Source organism: Carlito syrichta, unplaced genomic scaffold (assembly GCF_000164805.1).
Source record: "Carlito syrichta isolate Samal-C Ts95f unplaced genomic scaffold, Tarsius_syrichta-2.0.1 Scaffold311843, whole genome shotgun sequence".
In the NCBI taxonomy this organism is placed as follows: domain Eukaryota; kingdom Metazoa; phylum Chordata; class Mammalia; order Primates; family Tarsiidae; genus Carlito; species Carlito syrichta.
In genome coordinates, this window is record NW_007255939.1 from 143,425 (window position 1) to 164,353 (window position 20,929).

The 20,929-nt window shown below is 57.2% G+C and overlaps 2 protein-coding genes across 3 annotated transcripts in view; one reads left to right on the plus strand and one right to left on the minus strand.

Moving 5' to 3' along the window:
* Window positions 1-1,660: 1,660 nt before the first annotated feature.
* Window positions 1,661-5,099, plus strand: CABP7 (calcium binding protein 7). The gene is made up of 5 exons (XM_021718120.1): window positions 1,661-1,943; window positions 2,051-2,194; window positions 2,967-3,079; window positions 3,369-3,522; window positions 3,734-5,099. Exons 1-5 carry the CDS (start codon window positions 1,661-1,663, stop codon window positions 3,859-3,861), a joined length of 822 nt encoding a protein of 273 aa, XP_021573795.1. The 3' UTR covers window positions 3,862-5,099.
* Window positions 5,100-5,174: 75 nt separating this feature from the next.
* Window positions 5,175-20,929, minus strand: part of ZMAT5 (zinc finger matrin-type 5) — a 38,992-nt gene continuing 23,237 nt past the window's right edge. Inside the window, exons 3-7 of one of the 2 annotated variants that reach the window (XM_021718128.1) lie at window positions 18,739-18,883; window positions 14,702-14,764; window positions 13,045-13,125; window positions 11,278-11,389; window positions 5,175-5,598 (exon numbers count right to left, since the gene is read on the minus strand). In XM_021718128.1, coding sequence (XP_021573803.1) covers window positions 5,469-5,598; window positions 11,278-11,389; window positions 13,045-13,125; window positions 14,702-14,764; window positions 18,739-18,865 — 513 coding nt within the window. In that variant the 5' untranslated portion in view covers window positions 18,866-18,883 and the 3' untranslated portion in view covers window positions 5,175-5,468. Of the gene's footprint in view, window positions 5,599-11,277; window positions 11,390-13,044; window positions 13,126-14,701; window positions 14,765-18,738; window positions 18,890-20,929 lie in introns of both variants that reach the window. The other variant, XM_008069175.2, reaches the window with a different exon arrangement.

A 20,929-nucleotide genomic window follows, 5' to 3' on the forward strand; every position in this document is an offset into this window, starting at 1 on the left:
GACCCACTCCCTCTTCTCATGGCCCTTATTGTCTGCAGTCCAGCGTGGTCAGTGTGAGGACGGGGGAAGAGCAGGGTCTATGGAGACCCAGGGGACGACCGGAGTCCGCGGAGGTCAGGGAGGGCATCAGGGAGATGGTGCCATCTAAGCTGAGGACTGGGGTTGCATCAGAGTTGGCCTCGGCAAGGGGAGGAGCACTCCAGGCAAAAGGGGCTGCGTGTTCAAAGGCCTGGCGGTGGGCTAGACAATAGTGCCCACCAGGACTTCTCGAGAGGGCCCCTAGGGCTGGTGCGCAGGACACCCCGGGGGGCAGAGCCTGTGGTTGAGCCAGAAGGCAACAGTGCTGGCCAGAAGTCTGAGTGTGTGTGTCTGATGCCTCCATCTCTGCTAGGAGCCTCCCAGGTGACTGGAATCCCCTCAGCTGCTTCTGTGGCTGCAGGCCTTTGCTTACACATATTCAGTGATGGGGAGCTTATCTCCTCGGTGGTCCAAGAAAACCCTATGCAGCTCCTAGAGTCCAGGGTTTGCAGAAACCCTTGTTCCTGGCACACACTTCCCAGCCTAGCTTCCTCTCTGGCCCTGGGGCCACTGATTATGAGATCAGATTCTCAGCCTGCCTGGGACTGGGAGAAATCCAGAGTCGAGGGTCTGGGGGGCCCAGGCAACTAAGTTGCAGCTGGCTGTTGATCTGTTTTAGCCTATGTGTGGCCAGGCTGACCTCCAGGACTTGGGTGTGGACACCAGGTAGGAAGAACCTGATGAGGTTGGAGGTCTCAGCCCAAGCCTCTCACTGTGTCCTGGGAAACACAGCCACCCTTTCTGGGCCACAGCCCCTAGTCTGGGACTGGGCTCCCTGACCCACCTGAGGATCCTATAAGCAGTTTCAGCGTTCACAGAACCCTAAGCAAGGCCTGAGCCAGCCGAAGCGCAGCAACAGCCCTGACCTCACATTGACTCTGGGCCAGTTGTCTAGCCTCTCTGGGCCTCAGTGTTTGGGTCTGCAGTGTGGGGCAACTTGTCTGTCTACTTCTAAACACACACACACACACACACACACACACACACACACAAGAGCGTGCCCGTGCATGAGGAACTCCACTCTGCTGAAATCCCACCCAGGGGAGAGCTTAGGCAAAGGCCCGGGGCCTGGCAAGTGAACAAGGAGACCCCCAGGGAGCGGGAGGCAGTGGATTGAGGACCCCATTCCCAAAGGCAAGTGCTCTGGGGCTGTGATGATTAAGGGACAGCAACAGAGAGGCAGAAGTGAGAGGCGAGGACCCCTCCACAGGTCCCAAGAGTGTTGGGTAAAAACCCCTGGCGTCCCCACATCATACTGCCCGTTTTTCTGTGGATGCAGTTGAGGCCGGCCCAAGGTCATAAATTGGGTTGCTCGCCCAGGGCATTGCTCTCCACTTGAGTCACCCAGGTCCTCAGATCTGTCTCCCCCTCTGTACAGTGCGGGGTGACCCCCACATCTGCTCTGGCCTGGGCCTGCTGGGGCCGCTCCATCCCCCTTCCGTCTTCCCCCAATCTCCATATCCCAGAGGCAGCCTGTGCCGTCAGCCCATTAGTCTGGAGCCGCCGCCGCCTCACGTGGCCGCCATTAGCCGAGCGTTGGCCGGTGTTAAGGATCTGAGCCCGAGGGAGGAAGTGCCGCGGGATGGGTGTGGGGGAGGAGGACGTGAGGAGTGCGGGTGGCCGCGGGGAAGCCTTCGCCAGCGCGTGGCCCAGGAGCCCCAGCGTCCTCCCCTGCAAGTGGCACCCACCACACGGGGTCGTCGTGAGCATGCTGGGAGAGGCTGTGGGCGCCTGGTGTGCTCAGACCCCAAGGGGTCACTGCTGCGGACCGGACTCACCCCGTTCTTCAGTCTGCCGGGGGGACCCAGATTGCAGCACACTTAGGGCACTCTCGGGTCTTCCGACGGTCGTGCTGCAGGCTCTGGGTTGGATCCTCAGTGCTGGGCGGATTTGGCAATCCTTGAGGTCTGGGAAGGGGGTTGATGGGGGCAGAAGTGAAGTCCCAGCCTGCTGTTTCCCCCTCCCCCCCCAGAGATCCGTGAGGCCTTCAAGGTGTTTGACCGTGATGGCAATGGCTTCATCTCCAAGCAGGAGCTGGGCACAGCAATGCGCTCCCTGGGCTATATGCCCAATGAGGTGGAGCTGGAAGTCATCATCCAGCGGCTGGATATGGACGGTGAGCACTGCCGCCTGCCTCCGTTTCTTCACCTGTCACCTGGGCCCTGAGCCGCTGAGGCTGAGTCCACCCTGGGCCTCTCACTGCCCCCCACTCCAAACCTCCCCAGAGCCCATGGCAGGTTTCAGCCACATCTGGCCCCATTTATCAGCCTGGAGAACTGAGGCCAGAGAGGTTGTGGCAGTCCTGGCCTCAGAGTAAGAGGCTGCTCCTCTCACTCTGTATTCTGAGAAATTTTGAAGTCAGAAAAGTAGAAAGGATGTCCTAAATACCCCAGTTCCCACCACCAATATAAAATCATTAATTCAGTTGTATTTGCCACCTGGCATTTATTAAGGAAAGATTCATAACAAGGACCAGTAATGCCACGTCCCCTCTTCATCTCACCTTGACCCTCTACCACCATCCAGAGAGGTGTCCCCTCCTGAGCTTCATTTCCTGTCTGCATGGTGAAGAAAGTGTTGGGCCCTACACCCACCCTAGGACAGGACAGGGGGTTGGGGAGCCACAGAGGATTCTTGGTGAAAGGAGAGAGTCTCTCAGGTGTCAGCCCCGCTCAGGGACCACCTTCCGCTGTCCACCTCTAACCTCCCTGGTGGGGTCTCAACCACACTTGGTGGCTTCAGCATCAGCCCAGAGCCTGGCACACAGTAAGTGTCCCTGAAATTGAATCAAGGCTCAGAGAAGGAGGTGTCATCCCGTAAGGTCCAAGGTGCCATATTCCAGGCCAGTTTTCAGCCTGACTCACTGATTGGTCCCGTGCCCGCTCTAGGTGATGGCCAAGTGGACTTTGAGGAGTTTGTGACCCTCCTGGGACCCAAGCTCTCCACCTCTGGGATCCCAGAGAAGTTCCATGGCACTGACTTTGACACTGTCTTCTGGAAGGTATGCCCTAGCTGGTTGGGATCCAGGGCTGTACACACTGTGGAGAACTGTTCTGGGGTCAGTGAATGGCTGGGCCCACACTGTGAAGGGGGATGACCACTCCAGCAGGCTTCTGTCTACTGGACGTCCCACCTCCCAGAAGGCCATGAGCTAAGGACTCTCTGGGGATGAAGCAAGCGGTTTCCAGCCCTCCAAAATCTGGAGGTCTGTTACCGGGTCCCTGTGGCTGCAGGGTGCTGGGTGGGACTGTGGCAGTGGCCAGAGCACCGTGTCCCTGCCTCTCCACAAGTGTGACATGCAGAAGCTGACAGTGGACGAGCTGAAGCGGCTGCTCTACGACACCTTCTGTGAGCACCTGTCCATGAAGGACATTGAGAACATCATCATGACAGAGGAGGAGAGCCACCTGGGCACGGCCGAGGAGTGCCCCGTGGACGTGGAGAGTGAGTGGCTGGCCCTGGCCCCCACCGGGTGGGCGCAACTGCTTGAGCAGGGGGACACACCAGGGGTCTGCGGGGGGCTGGGGGCCTCCCTGCCCGTCCCAGTGTGCCCCATGGGACGAGCCCGTGCCGAAGGCAGGCAGCTCCTGATCTCAGCATTTCGATGTCCCCTTCTGTCTCTCCGCTCCCTGGCGCTCCCGGCGGGCGGCCACAGCCTGCTCCAGCCAGCAGATCCGCCAGACATGCGTGCGCAAGAGCCTGATTTGCGCCTTCGCCATCGCCTTCATCATCAGCGTCATGCTTATCGCGGCCAACCAGGTGCTGCGCAGTGGCATGAAATAGGCACTGCCCGGGCCCTCCACCCCACCGCCGCCTGCAGCCCTATCCCTTGCCCAGTTCCCGGGGCCACTGTCCACCTGTACGTCAGGACCTGAACATCTGGCAACCCTAGCCCACCCACCTTATGGGCCTTGCATGGAGCCGTGGCCTGGCTGTGGAGGGCCTGGCTGCGGCTCTGCGGATGGCCCCTGGGCCCACCTCCCTCCTGCCCTCACCCCGGCCTGTATGTAGCGCTAACTCTTCCTGCTGTCCAGGGGCTCCAGGGAGACCAAGGAGAGATTCGAACAGGAACCCCCAGAACCCAGCCACTGCTGTGGTCCCTGAGGTGAAGGGACACCCTGAGCCCAGAGAAGGCACCTGCCTGTTCAGGGCCACACAACCAACTCCAGCCCTGGTCCCTGCTGTTTGCCCAGGACTCTGGGCAGGGTGAGGGCAGGTAGCCTCTGAGAGGAGGGCACAAAGTCGGGGTCTCCTGGTCCTGCTCCCGGGCATGGCCTGAGGAGTTCCCTGGTCTTCTCCTGGGTCCTTTCCTCTGACCCTCTTAGACCCAAATCCAGCCCTCCTCTTCCATGTACCTGTTGGGCCAGAGCCAGCCCATTTCACAGGTGAGGAAGCTGAGGCTCAGAGGACCCAAGATCAGGCCTCAGTTCCCCCTTCAACAGGCATCTGCAGGAAGGGAAGGAGCTCACGGGCATCTGAGGTGGCCCTGCAGCCCCCCACAGAGGCTCAGCAACTAAGAGCCACATTACCTACCACCCCAGCACAGAAGCTGGAACTGTAGTCCAACTGAGGAAGGAAGCAGGGCTGGAGCCTGAACGCGCTCAATAGCCTGAGCAGCCTGTGTATTCCCCGCCAGCCAGTCAGCTCCTCCCTGGGCCAAGGAGCTGCCCACCCGCTCAGTGCCAAGAGGCTCAGCCAGGCCACTCTCCCAAGCCCAGGGCCTGCCCTCCTGGGTCTCCCTGCTTCTCTACGCCCCCAAGGCTGGAGACCCAGCTCCCATCCCTGCCCCAGTTGTGCCATCCCAAATGCTTGGGCACCAGCTCAGGCTGGGCAGATGTGGGGGCTGCAAATTCCGCTGGAGCTGGGCCAGCAGGCAGCGTCCTTTGGCTCTCCTGCTGAGACGACGAGCCACTTCTCCCCTGGGCAATGAGCAGAGCCATGTTGATGCGCCCTCTGCCTAGAATGCTGAGCCTCCGCTGGTGAGCACAGATCACCCCGGAGAAGATCTCCTCTCATTCCAGCCCTGCCTGACCTCTCACCAGGAGCTGCAGAATGGCGCTCAGAGCACGGGATAGGGGGCCACAACCAGACCACCGTGGTGACAGACTTCCTTTATGAACGAACATACAGAAGTTTTCTCACTCATCCTCTCAAGACATCCGATGGTCGGGGGAGGGTGTGGAGGGGAGTGAGGGGGTAGCTGCCGGCGCAGACCCAGGACCAGGGCCACACCTGCTGTGGGGAGTCCCAAGTCTCAGTGAGATCAGGCCATAGTCTCGGAGGCTCACAGCCACAGCAGGAAGGGGGCTCAGCTTCCCAGTATCAGCTCCTGTCTTATCGTGACTGATGGGGGAACCAGCCAGCTGGGGTGCAGGACGAGGGCTAGGGGCTCAGCCCCACTGGACTCTGGGCTGCCGAGGCCACCCTCCAGGTGGGGGTGCCCGCAGGGATGGGGGCAGCTCCTGGACCGGCGGCCAGCCCACAGGATACTGGAAGACAGTGGCTCTGATGGGCTCGGCTCTAGAGAGAAGGAAAGGGGCAGAGAATTAGATTGGGGCACAGCTCGGGCCCAGGTTGGGCACCCCCAATCCACTGCCCCAGCTGTAGGAGGGCCAGCTGCCTGCATGACCTTTCTGGAAGGCAGAGCCTCGACAGCATGCAGACCCTCTGAGCAGCAACCCCACCTCTAGGAACTGTTCCCAAGGAAATAGCAGGGTTGTGGGAAGACACCGAGCTACAAGATTGGCCGCAGGGCAATGGACATAACCTTAGTGTCCACCTGTGGGGGACTGATGAAATACACCTGCACGTCCATGGCAGAGAATGCTATGCAGCCTGCATTAAAAGTAAGGCAGACTTATATGCACTGACCGGGAAAGACATACTTTGTGAGTAGGAAGAAAAAGCAGCTTATAAAATAATGTATATAGCATGATACTATTTTTGTTTAAAGATATATAAAATATATAAATGCATAAAAAACCTGGAAGACAGCAAAATGTTAACGGTGATTCTGTATGAGTGGTGCCATTATGGGTGATTTTAAAAACTTCTTTATACTTTTCAATAGTTTCACGAGCACACAAGCCTTTGAAAGCAGAAAAAAATATGGTCTAAAAATTTTTAAAGCCTTATTTCTCATGCTACTCCCTCTCTTCCTCCTTAGTGCTCACGTCCCCTTGAGCCACTTGTCCTGAACTCAGGGCCTACTTGAAGTGCCTGCCCTAGGGAAGGCATCCTCTGTGCCCAGTCTGGGCTGCCCTGTCCTAAGGGAGCTGTCCAAGGCCCAGTGGTACACTGAGGAGCCTCCCTCCCCTGCACCTGCTACACATCCACATTCTTCTGGACCATTCGGGCTGCTGGGCCCTTCTCAGGCTTTTAGGTACTTGGAACTCCCACCACCCCGTCCGTGGGGAGAGCCAGCTGCCTGCACAACCTTTCTGAAAGGCAGAGCCTCGACCACATGCAGACCCTCTGAGCAGCAACCTCACCTCTAGGAGGTGAGCCCAAGGAAACAGCAGAGTGGTGGGCGGACACTGAGCTACAAGAGTGGCTGCAGGACAATGGACATAACCTTAGAATCCACTGGTGGGGGACTGTTGTAGTACACATGCACGTCCACGGCAGAGAATGCTATGCAGCCTGTCAAAAGTAAGGCAGGAGCTCATCTGTTTCCCTCTGGGAGTAGGAATGGGGTCTGTCTGCACCCCAATGCCCAGGGCTGGGAGGACACCCTGTGACTGCCGAATGACCAACAGCAATGCTGAGAGCTCTTACTGACCAGGCACTATTCTGGGCCAGGCCCATGACTTAAGAATAGCCTCAAGAATCCTCACATGAACCTCATTTTATAGATGAGGCAGCTGGGGGGGGGGCAAGGGCTCAGTTACGTGACCAAGCAACACTGTCGCGATGGGGCATGGGGGGCCAGAATGCAACCCACACCTCAGCTCCAGACACTGCCCCCTCCTGCTTCAGCTCCCTCTGCTCCAGCACCGCCCCCCGACCGAGGCTTCAGGGAAGGTGAGGCTCTGGCAGCTCCTGGCAGGCTTGGGGTCCCAGTGGCCCTCCCTCTGCAGAAAAGGGTCTGGGCCCTCCATGACAGGTTTGGGGAGGCCTGAGACCTGTGAGGAGGAGGTGGGGAGTCGGGGGTCAGGAGCCCCGGGGGTCCCCGCCACTGCACCCACCTTTCTGGGCCTGACTGGTCACACATAGTCGAGGACTTTGGGGAGCCCTAAGTGCAGCTGCTAGGGCTTCCAGGTGTGAGAGGGCAGGGACATCCCCTGCTCAGTGGCTTGCTGCCTGCTGGAAAGCACAGGAAGCAGCTCTTGACATGATTTATGGCACTGGGGAGGTTTCATAAACTCCACCAGCCGCAAGAAGGGAGGGGGAGCCTCCGCAGTCAACGGGAGTGCCCCAGCTGCCAGCCAAGCCTGGGCTCCTCGATGGGCAGCAGAGCTCCCCCAGGGAGGGTGTGATCCTGGACAGCCCCTTCCCCTGAGCCTCAGGCCCTTCCTTTAGAAAATGGGGCAGGTTCCTGGGTAGCTGGGACCCTGCTGGTCCAAGTTCTAGTCCAGTGCCCCTGCTCTCCAGGAGGCCCCCCAACAGGAGAAGGGCATGCCCATGTCTGCTCACACACACAGGCACTTTGCCAGGGCCCCAGACATAGGAGTCCAAGCCTTGGGGCGCACCCCTCGGGCCCCTGCACAGAAGAGGCGGGACACCGAAGTGCATGTGTCACACAGCTCTGCTTGTGGCATCTCTTGTGACCTGTTTGACCTGTGCGCAAGGACAGGGCAGCCTTCATGCAAGTCCCCAGCCACGGTCCTAATCAGAGGAGATGTGTCTGGGGAGGAGGATGGGCCAGGACAGCAGTGGGGCCCAGAGAGGGCTACCAAGGGGGAGATTAAGAGGGATAAAGTCGCAATCTGAAGAGCCAACAATGGAAAGCAGGGGCAGGCACTGGCCTCACCGGGGGATTAGTCTGTGTCTGAGGCCGGCCTCTCCCTCCCGCCACTGCTCTTGGCAGCTCCCTCAGGGTCAGTCTGCGGAAGGGGAGGGGCACGCTGCTCCAGGCTGGGGCTCCGGGAGCCTCCACTCCCCGTTTTCACAAGGGGGCTGGCCCACCTCACTGGGGGCTCTGCTCAGCCTGTGGGGTTGGAGCCCCAGGTGGACTGGCAGCCATCTGGGGGCCTTGAGTCCTGTGGGAGGAAACAGATACCCAGAGAGGAAGAGGAGCTGCCTCGGGCCACCAGACAGTTCCCACAAGAGGTCCATGGTACCAACCCCAGGGACAGTCATCCAGGCCCGGACCCTGCTTGCCCAAGTACTCATTCATGCAGTCACCAAGTCCTGGGCCCCCTGGGTTCAGGCTTGAGGGGGAAGTTGGGAGCTGGAAGGGGGATGTCTTAGCTAAAGCTTCCAGATGAGCCAGGCAAAGGGGTGGGAGGCAGTTTCAGGCAGAGGAAACAGCATGCCCAAGGTGCCTGAAATCACAAACCACCGCCGTGTCTAAGAAGCTGCCAAGCGTCCAGTGTGACTGGCAGAGAGGTCAGATGCAGGAGGTGAGAAGGTGACCCCACAGGCTGGGAGGCAGTGGGGAGGGTCCCCTGGGCCCTGTAACCTGGGCTATGGAGCTAGGGTTCTCCTGAGGTGGAGAGAGTAGGGGAGGGCCAAGGCTAGGGTGTGTCAGGACTGTTGTGAGGATGACCTGCAGGAGCACAGGGGAGGTAGGGGACCAGGGAGAAGACTCCTGTGGCCCTCAGGAGAGCCAGTGTGGGGGAAGGGCACTATTCCTGCAGGGCTGCCTCCAGGGTGGAGGAGGAGCCAGGAAAGAGCAAGGCAGCCTGGGGACTTGAATCCACCCCTCATCATGTGGGGGTGGGGAGGTGGAACACAGATGCAGGGGCAGAGCCCAAAGCCTGGCCATGTTTCTCAAGAGAGACCAGCCTGCAGGGCGGGGGCTGCGGAAGCCTGAGGCACAAAGGCAAAAGCAGGAATAGATGGTCACCTCCCTTCCAATACCCCCCTTTTTTCAAGGCTGGACAGGCTGGCCCTGCCCAGAGAGGGATTCATTTAATTTTGGCTCTAAGTCCCCAGGAGGCAAGAAGACAGGCTGGTGGGCACAGAAACAAGCGGTCGTCAAGAAAGAAGAACAGTTTGGGTGACCAGAGGGAGAGTGACCCAGGGGCTAAGAACTCCTAAAACCAAGGGCAGGTCCCAGTTGCAGACGCCATTCCAGAAACTGCCCTGCCATTCCGGCAGCCTGTTGTGCCATCGCTCCATCGCTACTTCAGGCCTGCTGTCACACAAGGCCTTTCTTGGCCAGCCCTGAACATGGCGTCCAAGGCAGCCCGAAATGGAGCAATGATCCAGCTCTCTCTTAAGGGCAGGCTAAGGGCCATGGGTGCATGACCAAGACAGCCACAAACTTCTGGAAAGGAGCAGCTGCTTCCTTCAGCTGCAAAATGGGGATACCAGTTTCCCTGAATGCCCAGAACCACGTGCTGGGCACATTGTAAATGTCAAACAAACCCACTTATCGTGTGGTCACCACCTCTCCCTGTGACTTGGGACAGTCATCAGTCTGTTTCCCCATCTCTTTCCCTAGCTTTCTGAGTCTCATATTCCTAATGCCTGGTGTCAGTGCTGGGACACATCTCTCAGCCACCCAGGTAGGGACTTTGGGGCACCTCAACTCTGCCATACCCACTGGTGCTCACTCCAGTCTAGCCACAGGGTCTCCCTGAAACCTTGTCACAGCTTCAAGAGGCCCCCAGGCTTGTGTCACTCACTCCCAGCAAAGGACATCACAGGGGTGGGGTCCAGGGAGCTGAGCAGTCAGGGAACACAGCAAGAAGATGGGATCCGTGGAGCAGGGTGGGGGCTGGAGCTCTCCGGGTGGCCTCCGACAGGCCCGAGCCTCTGACACACAGCCTGAAGGAGCCTGTGTGGATGGATCCCTGGGTGATGGCTGGTCTCCAGGGGGGCACCCACGTCACCAAAGCCACAGCCCCCTCAGACACGACTGGGGTGGGGGGATGTCACACTACAACATTTGAGCCATGTCTATACCATATACAAATGCTGGCCCCAGACATAAAATAAAAACAAAGTTAATTTTAAAACACCTCAACAATCTCTTTTCACTGAGGTACAGAGAAGACAAGAAACTCAGCCTTTACCTCCTGGCAAAGCCCCAAGGGAAGCCCTCACCCTACAGACAGTCTGACTAGGCCCCCTCGGCCCAGGCTAGGCCCACCATCCCATGAAGCCACACCAGAGATACTTGGGTAGGAAGCCCCATTGCAAGATGGGAAAAGTGAGGTGGCTCAAGAGGGATACTTTGTTCAGAGTCATACACAGCTCAGAGCACACCTTCAGCCCCCTTTCCTTCCCTCTGTCCTCTAATCTCTGGTGGAAGAGCCAGGAGCCCTGACTTGATTTTGGCTGTGATGTGACACATCAGCTAAGTCTCCTCCCTAAAAGAGGAGGGCCAGGGACAGCACACAGCTCACGCACCAAGGTCCCTGAGGCCATTTGCTCCTGTCCACTTCCAAGCATTCTGAGGGCTGGGCCCACCCTAATCCTGTTCCTAAGGAAAGCAGTGGGACAATGGCTTTGTCGTCATACTGCTGTGCAATCCTGGCTCTGCCTTTGCCTAGCTATTTGCTCTTGGGCAAGTCATACCCTTCCCGTGAGCCTCAGTTTCCCCTTCTACAGGGCCCTTGAAGGGATAGCGGTAGCAGGTGCACCGTGACTGGCACACTGGGTACTCAGACCACAGCACACTGGGCCGCACGCCTCTGCTCCAGTCCCTTGGGCCTCTCCCCAACCCTGTGCCCACCAGATGTAATCGCTAGCAATGGACTTGGAGATGGGAAGTCAAAGCTGCATGGCCACCTGCCTCCCCTTAGCAGCACAGAATCCAATAAATGGCTGGGCCAGGGGAAGAGGCACCTTTAGACCCACACCACTCACCTCTGGCCAGGGCCTGTGGCCCCGGGAGCCTCCGGTGTGGCCCCTCAGGGAGCTCTGTGGGGGAAACCGTGGCTGGCCCCTGGGCCAGGGCAGTCCACAGAGATTCCTCAGCTTTAGGGAAGGGCAGACTGGCTGGCGTCTTGTTCCCAGAGGGCATGGGAGGAGAGGAGCTGGACATGGGAGGACAACTGGGGCATGGGAGGACCCCTGGGCCTGTACCTGCTACTTGGGGCTGAGCTTAGCCGCTTGGCTCTCTTCTCCAGCCAGTCCTCCAGATGGCCTTCGGGGAGCTCGGCAGCTTCCAGTGGCCACTCCCTGGCCCGCCTTTCCTCTGTAGGGAACAGGACAAAAAAGGCAGGTGAGGGTACACTCATGTGCACTGAAACCCACTCTGCCACAGAGCAGCAGGATTTGGCCAACCCTGGGATACTGTAGCAACCTTCCCGGAGGACGCAGGCTGGAAGGCCAGGATGGAGCTGCCGGCTTGTCCCTGCCATGCCACCCCCTCCCCAGGCCATCTGCACACCAAGACCCAGCACTCTGGGTCTCGTTCTGCTTTCCCATCAAATGGAGATAGTGCCAGCTGCTTCCCAAGCTTTTGGGGAGTTGTGTGTAAAGAGCCTGGCCCTCAGGATGGTCCAAGTCTGGGGCACAGAGGGCAGGCAGCACAGGTGGTAGAACAGGGCTGAATCTCAGCTCTGCTACCTGCCAGGTCTCTGGCCCTGGGCAGGATAATGAGCTTCAGTTTCCCTAGTTTTTCTTCTCATAAGATGCCCAACACTGAATTAAATGAAGTTCACACAAGCTGGCTATGAGTATGTGATAGGGTCAGAGTCTCCAGGGTGTCTGGGATGGGACCTTGGGCCAGAGGAAATGACGCTCACGACGATGGTCACTCGGGCCAGGTCCTGGGCTAACACTGCACAGACATCATCTCGGGACTGTCTGTGCTGCCAACTGGGCTGCACCTCTGCTCCCAGCCCCTCGGGCCTCTCCCCATCGCTGTCCCCACCAGATGTCATCATCAGCCCCAGACCCACTGGCCTGTGCTCTCCCCACCACAGGCCAACTCTTCCCCAAGAGCCCATGGCCAGCAGAGAGTTGGAGTTGCCGCTGCAGCCAGGCCGCACTGGCTGGCCCCATGAAGCCTCGCTTCCACCCAGGGAAAGCTCCTGGAAGCTCTGTGTTGGTGCCAGGGCTGCAGACACATCACCATCAGCTCCCTGGGGCAGGGCAAGTGCGTGGAGCCCCCAGGGTCTGACTGGTCAGAGGAAAGCAGGGCCCACCAGGAAATGAGGACAAGGGTCAGGCTGTCCTGGACCCTCACTGGCTGTCCTGAGGCCCCCTGGACAGAGAAGAGTATGTAGCGGTGCTCTGAGAAACCCGATGTCTGCCTCTAACTTGCTAGAGGGCTCATATCAGGCCCTCCTGCTTGAGTGCTGGCCTCTGTCTCCATCCGTCCAGTGAGGGGCTGCAGGAGATCAATAGAGACCATCTAAGTGGGAACGCCCTTGTTCTCTAACTGATGTGAGATGTTAGTTTCCCAAAGGCAGACATACCAGTTTCCATGGAAGCTGAACTTGTCCCTCCCTAGAATCATCAGGCTGAGAGTCCCGAGGGCAGACAAGGTGCTTCTCTCATCCCTTTGTTCCCAGAGAGTAGTAGGGGATCTGCCTAGTGCCGAGTAAGGACATTCCCTGACGGAGGGAGGAACGGAGGGAGGGAGGGAGTGCATCCACCACCGATAGCCGCTGGGTCCAGGTGGGGCTGAGGGACCTCCTCAGGACTCCTGCCTTTTCCACTCATGCCTGGGCAGTTCAGAGGCTGTTCCTGAAACCCACCCCGGACCCTGGCAGCCCTTGGCCTGCCTCACATGGGATGAGGGAGAGGTAGGAAGACACAGGGCAGCATCCCTTATCTCAGATCCCGCAATGCCCCCCAGCACCCCACTTCCGCCTAGCACAGGGGACCCCCCCCGAGACACACCCTCCACTTGGATACTCAGCTCCTGCAGGTCTCGCTCTGACATGTGGGAAAATCTGCAGTTGGAGCCAAAGTCACACTGGCCTGCAACAGGAAGACAGAGTTACTCGCCGCTCAGGAAGGGCACCCACTGTGGGCTGGGGGCACCCTGATGAGGGGCTCCAGAGTTTTAGGGGCAAGACTTCAGGGCCTAAAGAGTAGCAACCCCAGCCCAGAACAAAAGCAAGGACTCTCTAGCCCTGCCTCCCACTCAGCTGCCAGAGCAACCTGTCCAACTCACCATCCCCTGCTCACGGCCCTGTTCTGGCAGCCCGTGCTGGGTATGGCAGCCACCTGAAGCCTGTTGTGACAGGCCACACAGGCCTCTGCAGCTGTATCTCCTCACTAGCACCCCCACTCAAAGCACTACATGCGGGCTCCTAAAAGGATCATGCTTCCTCCACTCCAGGCCATGGCATGTGCTGTGCCCTTGCCTGGCACCCCGCCTGCCCACTCATCTTCTGTGAGTGGCTGGACTCTGACGGCAGCTTTGCCAAGGAGGGGCCAAGGTCTGGGGTGGTTTTCCTAGTCTCAACCAAGGAGACCAAGATGGTGTCCTTGCCAGGGTAATCTACGGAGTCTGTGGGGAAGCTCTTGATCTGTGGGCCTTGTGCCCACCCTAGGTGACGTCAGTCCTGAGGGGAGTGTGGCCATACACTAAGCTCCCTCACACACCATGTGAATCCTCATGGTCTTCCTCCTTGCCTTGGCTGCCAGGAAGCTCAGGGCCACACCCTTAGATAGAACATGGGACCTCAAGAACAAGCATGGAGGTGAGGAATTATTCTCCTGGCTTTGCTTTATTTTTCTTACCCTTATTTTCACCTGTCTTTGGTTCCTTCCCTTACTGAGGTTTTATCTCTTTATTTTTGAGTTGGAGTCTCACTTTGTTGACCAAACTGGAGTGCAGTGGCTGCTCCTGGCCACCGCAGCCTCGACCTGCTGGGCTCCGGTGATCCTTCCGCCTCAGCCTTCCAAGTAGCTGGAACTATAGGCACGCACTATCACGCCCGGCTAATTTTTGATTTATTGTAGAGATGAGGTTTCGCCAAGTTGCCCAGGTGGGTCTCGAACCCATGGGCTCAGGCAATCCACTCACCTCAGCCTCCCAAAGCATGGGATTACAGGCTGAGCCACCGAGCCCGGCTGGGGTTTTATCTCTTTAAACAAGACGCATCTCTACTCGCTGCATACTGAGCAGCCAAATCCACCTAGCACCCTTGGTTCTGATTCTGAACATCCTCAGGTTGTCAGCCCTGTCACTGCCTCCAACCCTGCCTGCTGGGAAGGAGGCTGCAGAGGTGAGTCTCCCAGGCTAACTCAATCAGAGAGTCTATTACACCTATCAGTGTCTCCTGGATTTGCTCCAATCTCCCAGTGCCTGCTTGTTCTGGGTGAGCCATAAAATCACATTCTAGGTCTGAAGAGTGGAGGACCAGGCCTGGGAAGTCCTAGCCACCCCTGGGGAGACTCCGACTGACCAGTGTCTGCTGAAGCCAAGGTTGCAAAGCGGGCTCAGGATGGGAGCCCAGGTGTGGGGTGACACTCTGCAGAGTTCCAAGCAGGCCACACTGGGCTCTGCAGGGCACTGCAGGGACCCAGGCTGCACAAAGCACTTTACCCGTCAGTAGAAACTTCCTGCAGGGCCGCTTATTCTGCTCGTCTAGCAAGATGGCAGCTGCATCTGGAAGGGAAGAGAGGGGCTGGGTTCAGATGGCTCCACCAAGGGAGGTGGGAGGCAGAGGCCGCAGGGGCATGGATTTCAGCCCCGGCTACGATACAGCTGTGTGGAAACAAAGAGCTCCCTGTCCACGGAGAAGTACAGCCAGGAACGACCACAGGTAGGGATGCTGGGCAGATCAAGTTCCCCAGGTGTTGGTTAGGACTGAGGAGAACTCAGCAAATGGTAGCAGTTCTTAATTAATTTCTTCCTCACAAACCTGCTGCACAGTGCAAATATCCCAGGGGAAAACAGGTTTAGACACAGGTTCAGAAAACAGGTTCAGAAAGTGACCTGCCCAGTGACACATGGTCGGGGTGACAGTGCCAGGCTGGACCGTGGAGTATGAGAATCTGAAGCTCCAGCTTTTCCCCGTGTGGCTGCTGATCTCCTGGTGTCTGAATGAATGGTTGATGCCCACGTGGACTCCTCCCTTCCTTGAGGTAGGGCAGCTGGTGGCTGGGGTGGTCTGGTGGGGTCAAGAGTTGGTTATCGGAGGACTTGCATGGGGGAGGGGAGCTGGCAGAGCCACAGATGGGGCCAGCAGTGGGGGAGGAAGGGTTCGTCAGACTCAGCCTGCCCAGCTGGTGTTACAGACACCACTACTGGCCAGTCCAGAGGAAGGGGGCTGGTGGAAGGTATATGGATGTAGCCCAGGACTCCCCAAGGCTAGGATAGCTGAGATAGGCAAGGGAGCTGGGCCCGAATCCCAGACAAGGGTTCCAGACTGCCCAGCATCTAGCTGGTTGTTGGGAACCCCAGCCTCACGTCAGAATCATGGGGCAGCTTTTAAAGTACATGAACACCGGCCCCACCTCTCTCAGGTTCTGCTTTACTTCATTGGAGGGAGACAGCATCAGGACTGCTTAAAGTTCCTCAGAGACTTTTTTTTTTTTTTTTTAGTTTGAGTTTCACTCTGTTGCCCAGACTGGAGTGCAGTGGCACACTCATGGCCACCCCAGTGTCGACCTGCTGGGCTCAGGCAACCCTTCTGCCTCAGCCTTCCAAGTAGCTGGAAATACACGCGCGCGCTACCACGCCTGGCTCATTTTTGATTTATTGTAGAGATGAGGTCTCGCCAAGTTGCCCAGGCAGGTCTCGAACCCATGGGCTCAGTCAATTCACTCGCCTCGGCCTCCCAAAGCACGGGATTACAGGCTGAGCCACCGAGTCCGGTCCCTCAGAGACTTTTAAGTGCACCCAGAGTTGAGGACCTCTGGCCCAGGCCCTGCACAAGGAAGCCCACACTCTACACTTGACATTCAAGGCTCCTTGTGATCTGACCCTAATGGTCCTTCTCACTTCATCTCCCAAATGCACAGCTGCCCCGGTGCCCCATGTCTGTTTACTCATTCATTCAGACATTCGTCTAACGGACATCCACCGGGCATGTCCTGTGTGTTAGGCACCATGCCAGGATGAGGATTTCAGTGCAGAACAAGTCAGAGCTGGTCTTTCCTTCCAGTTCAACAGGCACACTAATCCATGTGGATATAAACGGAGTAAACATCTAGCATGTAGCCAAATGACCTGACCTGCCCAGAGGTCGGGGAAGGATGTCCCTGAGGATTCACTGCCTGAGTTGAGTTCTGAGATGGGGGACCTGGCTTGGGGCAGGGAGGACAGCACGAAGGGTATGCCTACAGAGGGGGCAGTACAAGCACTAATCCATGCAGTGGCCCGTGTGGCTGCAGCTGGGAGGGGGAGGCTGGCAGGGCACAGAGGCCCAGGCAGGACAGGGGCTCTGCCCAGAACACACTGTTGTAGTAGGGTGCAAGGCCACTCAGGAGAGGGGCCCTGTTTTATCCACCCTTGAGTCTTTGGAGCCTGTCCTCGAGCCGAGGACATGCTGAAAGAATGAGCCATGAGACGAAGGCCCGAGGCAACCTTTTCCAGGACCCACAGGCACTGTTCCTATTTAGTAAACCCTCATGTGGGATACGGTCATTATGCGATTACTGAGCCTGTAAGATCTCAGGAAGGTGGGACGGCGGGTATCTTGTAATAGCTGTTTACACAATGAAGGTGACACTGAGCGACACCCTGGGACTGACACCCGGGCAGCCTGGCTCCAGGGCCCGCACCTGTCCTGGCCATGGCCGATGGACCCCCAGCCCCTCTGAGGGCTAAGGGGCTGCCTCAGGCCGTGAAGCTGAGAGCAGAGCAGGAGTGGAATAGAGTCCCCACCTAGGCTGGGGTCTGAGCTAGAGCCCTGGGGCAGCCTCTTGAGGACATGGAGGGCACTCACATGCCAGTAGGCCCCAGTGCCTGGGGACCCAGGTGAGGTAATCCACTGCTCTGGATTTTAAAGTCACTACCCATAAGCAGAGACCTTGGTCTGCCCAGCCTCCCTTGTAGAGCTGTCTTAAGGGCTGAATGTGGCTGGGATATCAGGGGATACTGGGAATGCAAGACCCTGAGAAGCCCATGGTGCCTACTGCTTTGTCTTTTCCATGAGTAAGGCAAGTGTCTCTGCAGATCAGCCTGGACCCCAGGAGCCTGCTGTTCTCAGCTGAGTGTCTAGCCTAGGAGCAAACACCAGGGTGCTCTTGGCCCAGCTCTGTGCCAGATCACAGCTCCCACTGGATTTGGGGGACAGTGAGCCTTTGCCTAACACCAAGGTCGGAGGCCTCCCAGGGACCTAGGAGACCCCTGAACCCCACTTCTAGCCCCTCATAACCACAGTCATACCTGGTTCGCTGAGTGGCCTGGCCACCCTCCCTCCCTGGAGCCTCTGAGCCCCAGCTTCCTCAGCTGAAATGGGCATGGGAAGACTTTACAAAGATCATGCCTACTCCATCCCAACAAACTTGCCTCTGGGGCTGGGGCCAGGGGATCAGTATTTTTATTAAAGGTCTCCAGGTGATCCCAACTCACAGCCAGGGCTGACAGTCACTGTCTTAGAGAGTTACCAAGATAGCCAATGGCAGACCACGAAAAGCACCCAGCATGCAGCAGGCACTCAATCAGTGCTCACCCCATCTCATGAATTCTCAGTCTCAAACCAGGGGACTCTCTCTCTCCTTCTTCTCCCTTCTTGGTTGCTGGGACCTATCCTGGAATCCTGCTTCCCAGCGTGTGGGGCATCAGTCAGCCCAGCTCTGGCTCACTCCAAAAGCTCCAGGTCCACCCACAACCCACTGCCATGTGCTCATGCTTTTCGGCCCAGCTCCTGCCTGGCCACGCTCTGGAACTTCCCTGGCTATTCCTCAGTGTATACATCTATTGACAGCCATGCAGCAGCCCAGCTTCCTTATGGGCACCTCCTGGGGCCAGGCCCCGTGCTAGGTATTTCTGACCTTAGCCCATTCACTGTCACACCCGGAAGAGCCCACTCTCCCCTGCAGCTTGGTTATTACCCACCCCTCCAGCCAGTCATTCAGCAGTCATTTAGTGATCCAACTGCTCCCCTGCAGCAGAGTCAGCTGCCACCCAAAGCCCTTCAAAGACTGTCCCCTGCCCTCGAGACAGGTGTCCCCTTCCCCAGGGCCTCTGTATGCCTGGGGGTCCCTGCCCTATTGCAAGCTTCAGCCCTACCTTTCTCCCCTCACTGTTCTGTTCAGCCACACCTTCTCCCTCTACCTGCTCCTCTGCTCAGGGTTGCCTGCTTCTCACAGACCTCTTCCCAGATGGTGCAGCTGGCTTTTCCCCGTGTTTCAGCTGTTGGCTCAAACATCACCACCTTCAAGAGGCCTTCTTCTTGGCCGCAGTATCCCCAGAGTCTGGGTGACTGGAGCACAGAGCCCTTGGTCAAGGTCTCTGGGGAATGAAGCCCCAGTTCCAGCCTGTCCCTGTGAGCAGCTCAGGCTTCCTCCTGTGATCCTCAGAGAGCTGAGACCCAGACCCAGACCGCTGCTGACCCAGTGTTCCTTGCCTGACATAAGAAAGACAAGAGAGCAGGGCTCCACAAGCCCAGCCACCAAGCCAGCAAGACCCACCTCGGAACATGTCGTACCAGACCTTCTTGGCTTTGAGGTGCTGCAGCCCGTTGAGGTGCTTCTTTCGGTTGTGGAGGTTATCCTGGAAGGAGCGGTCACAGTAGTCACAGAAGTATCGCTTCCCCATGGCCACCTATACCAGGTGCTGCCACTGTTGGGAAAGCCATGAAGCGCTTGGTGAGACCACTGGAGGAAACACCACACATCAAAGCTCTGGGTGCCCCTCCCTGTCACTGAGGGCCAGGCCTGAGCCAAGGCTTCATTTACCTGCGCCCACCCCATGAGGAATATCTGGCTGATGGATATGGCTAAACAGGTCTCATTCCAGAGGGATCTTTTTTTTTGAGTTGGAGTCTCACTCTGTCACCCAGATTGGAGTGCAATGGCGCACTCAAGGTCACCCCAGCATCAACCTGCTGGGCTCTGGCGATCCTTCCACCTCAGCCTTCCAAGTAGCCGGAACCACAGGTGCATGCTGCCATGCCCAACTAGTTTTTCTTTTATTTATTTATTTATTTATTTTTGAGTTGGAGTCTCACTCTGTTGCCCAGACTGGAGTGCGGTGACCGCTCCCGGCCACCACAGCCTCGACCTGCTGGGCTCCGGCGATCCTTCCGCCTCAGCCTTCCAAGTAGCCGGAATTAGAGGCATGCGCTACCATGCCCGGTTGATTTTTTGATTTACTGTAGAGATGAGGTCTTGCTGCCCAGGCGGGTTTCGAACCCACGGGCTCAGGCAATCCACTCACCTCAGCCTCCCAAAGGTGCGGAATTACAGGCTGAGCCACCGAGCCCGGCTATCTTTTATTTATTATAGAGACAAGGTCTCACCAAGTCGCCCAGGCTGGTCTTGAACCCATGTGCTCAGGCAATCCACTCTCCTCAGCCTCCCAAAGTGCTGAGATTACAGGCTGAGAGGGAGCTTTTAACAATTCTAATGTCCAACCTCCAACGCAGACCAGTTAAAGCATAGCCTCAGAGGGTAAGATCTGGGCACTGGTATTTTTTAAAGCTCCCCAGGAATTCCAACTTGTAGCTAGACTGGAGGACTACCACCTTATGCCCTTGGGCCAGCCTCCCTGTCCCCTACCACAACTCTAGGCTCTCACCTCCTGTCTTCCCCATGTCCATCACACCGGCCTACCTCTCTGCTCCTCACACAAGCCAGGCACACAGCCACCTCCCAGCATTTGTACCTGCTGTCCACTGGCCTAAATGTTCTCCCCAGACGTCTGCCTCACTTGCTCACTTGACTCCTTCCACTCTTGCTCCAACGCTACCTTCTCAGTAATCCATGTGACTTCATTTAAAAGTGTAGAAGCCAGCAGGTATGGTGGCTCATGCCTGTAATCCTAGCACTTTGGGAGGCCGAGGTGGGAGAATTGCTTGAGCCCAGTAGTTTGAAACAGGCTGGGCAACACAGCGGAACTTCATTTCTTTTTTTTTTTTTCTGAGTTGGAGTCTCACTCTGTGGTCCAGACTGGAGTGCAGTGGCACGTTCCTGGTCACCACAGCCTTGACCTACTGGGCTCTGGCAATCCTTCCGCCTCAGCCTTCTAAGTAGCTGGAACTACAGGTGCATGCTACCACGCTCAGCTAATTTTTTGATTTATTGTAGAGATGAGGTCTCGCCAAGTTGCCCAGGCGGGTCTCGAGCCTGCGGGCTCAGGCAATTCATTCACCTCGGCCTCCCAAGGCGCGGGATTACAGGCTGAGCCACCGAGACCGGCAACAGAACCTCATTTCTACAAAAATAAAAATAAATAGCCAGGTGTGGTGGCATGCTCCTGTAGTCCCAGCTACTGGAGATGCTGAGGTGGAAGGACTGCCTGAGTCCAGGAGGTTGAGGCTTCCAAGAGCCATTATCATCGTGATCATGCCACTGCACTCCAGGTTGGGTGACAGAGTAAGACCCTGATTCTAAATAAATAAACAGATCAAAATATAGAATCCTCAATGCGCCTTCTTCTTCTTTTGGGTAAAAATAAACAAACAGAATTTTAGAAACGGCAGAACCCGCCCCAGCTTCCTCCATTCCCTGCTTTGTTTTCTTCACAGCACCTATTACACCCGAAGTAATGAGTTACCTGCTGATTATCTTTCTCCCCCAACAAGAATATCCATTCACAAGGGTAAGTTGACTTTTTTAAAATTTAATTTAATTTAATTTTTATTTATTTACTTTTTTTTCT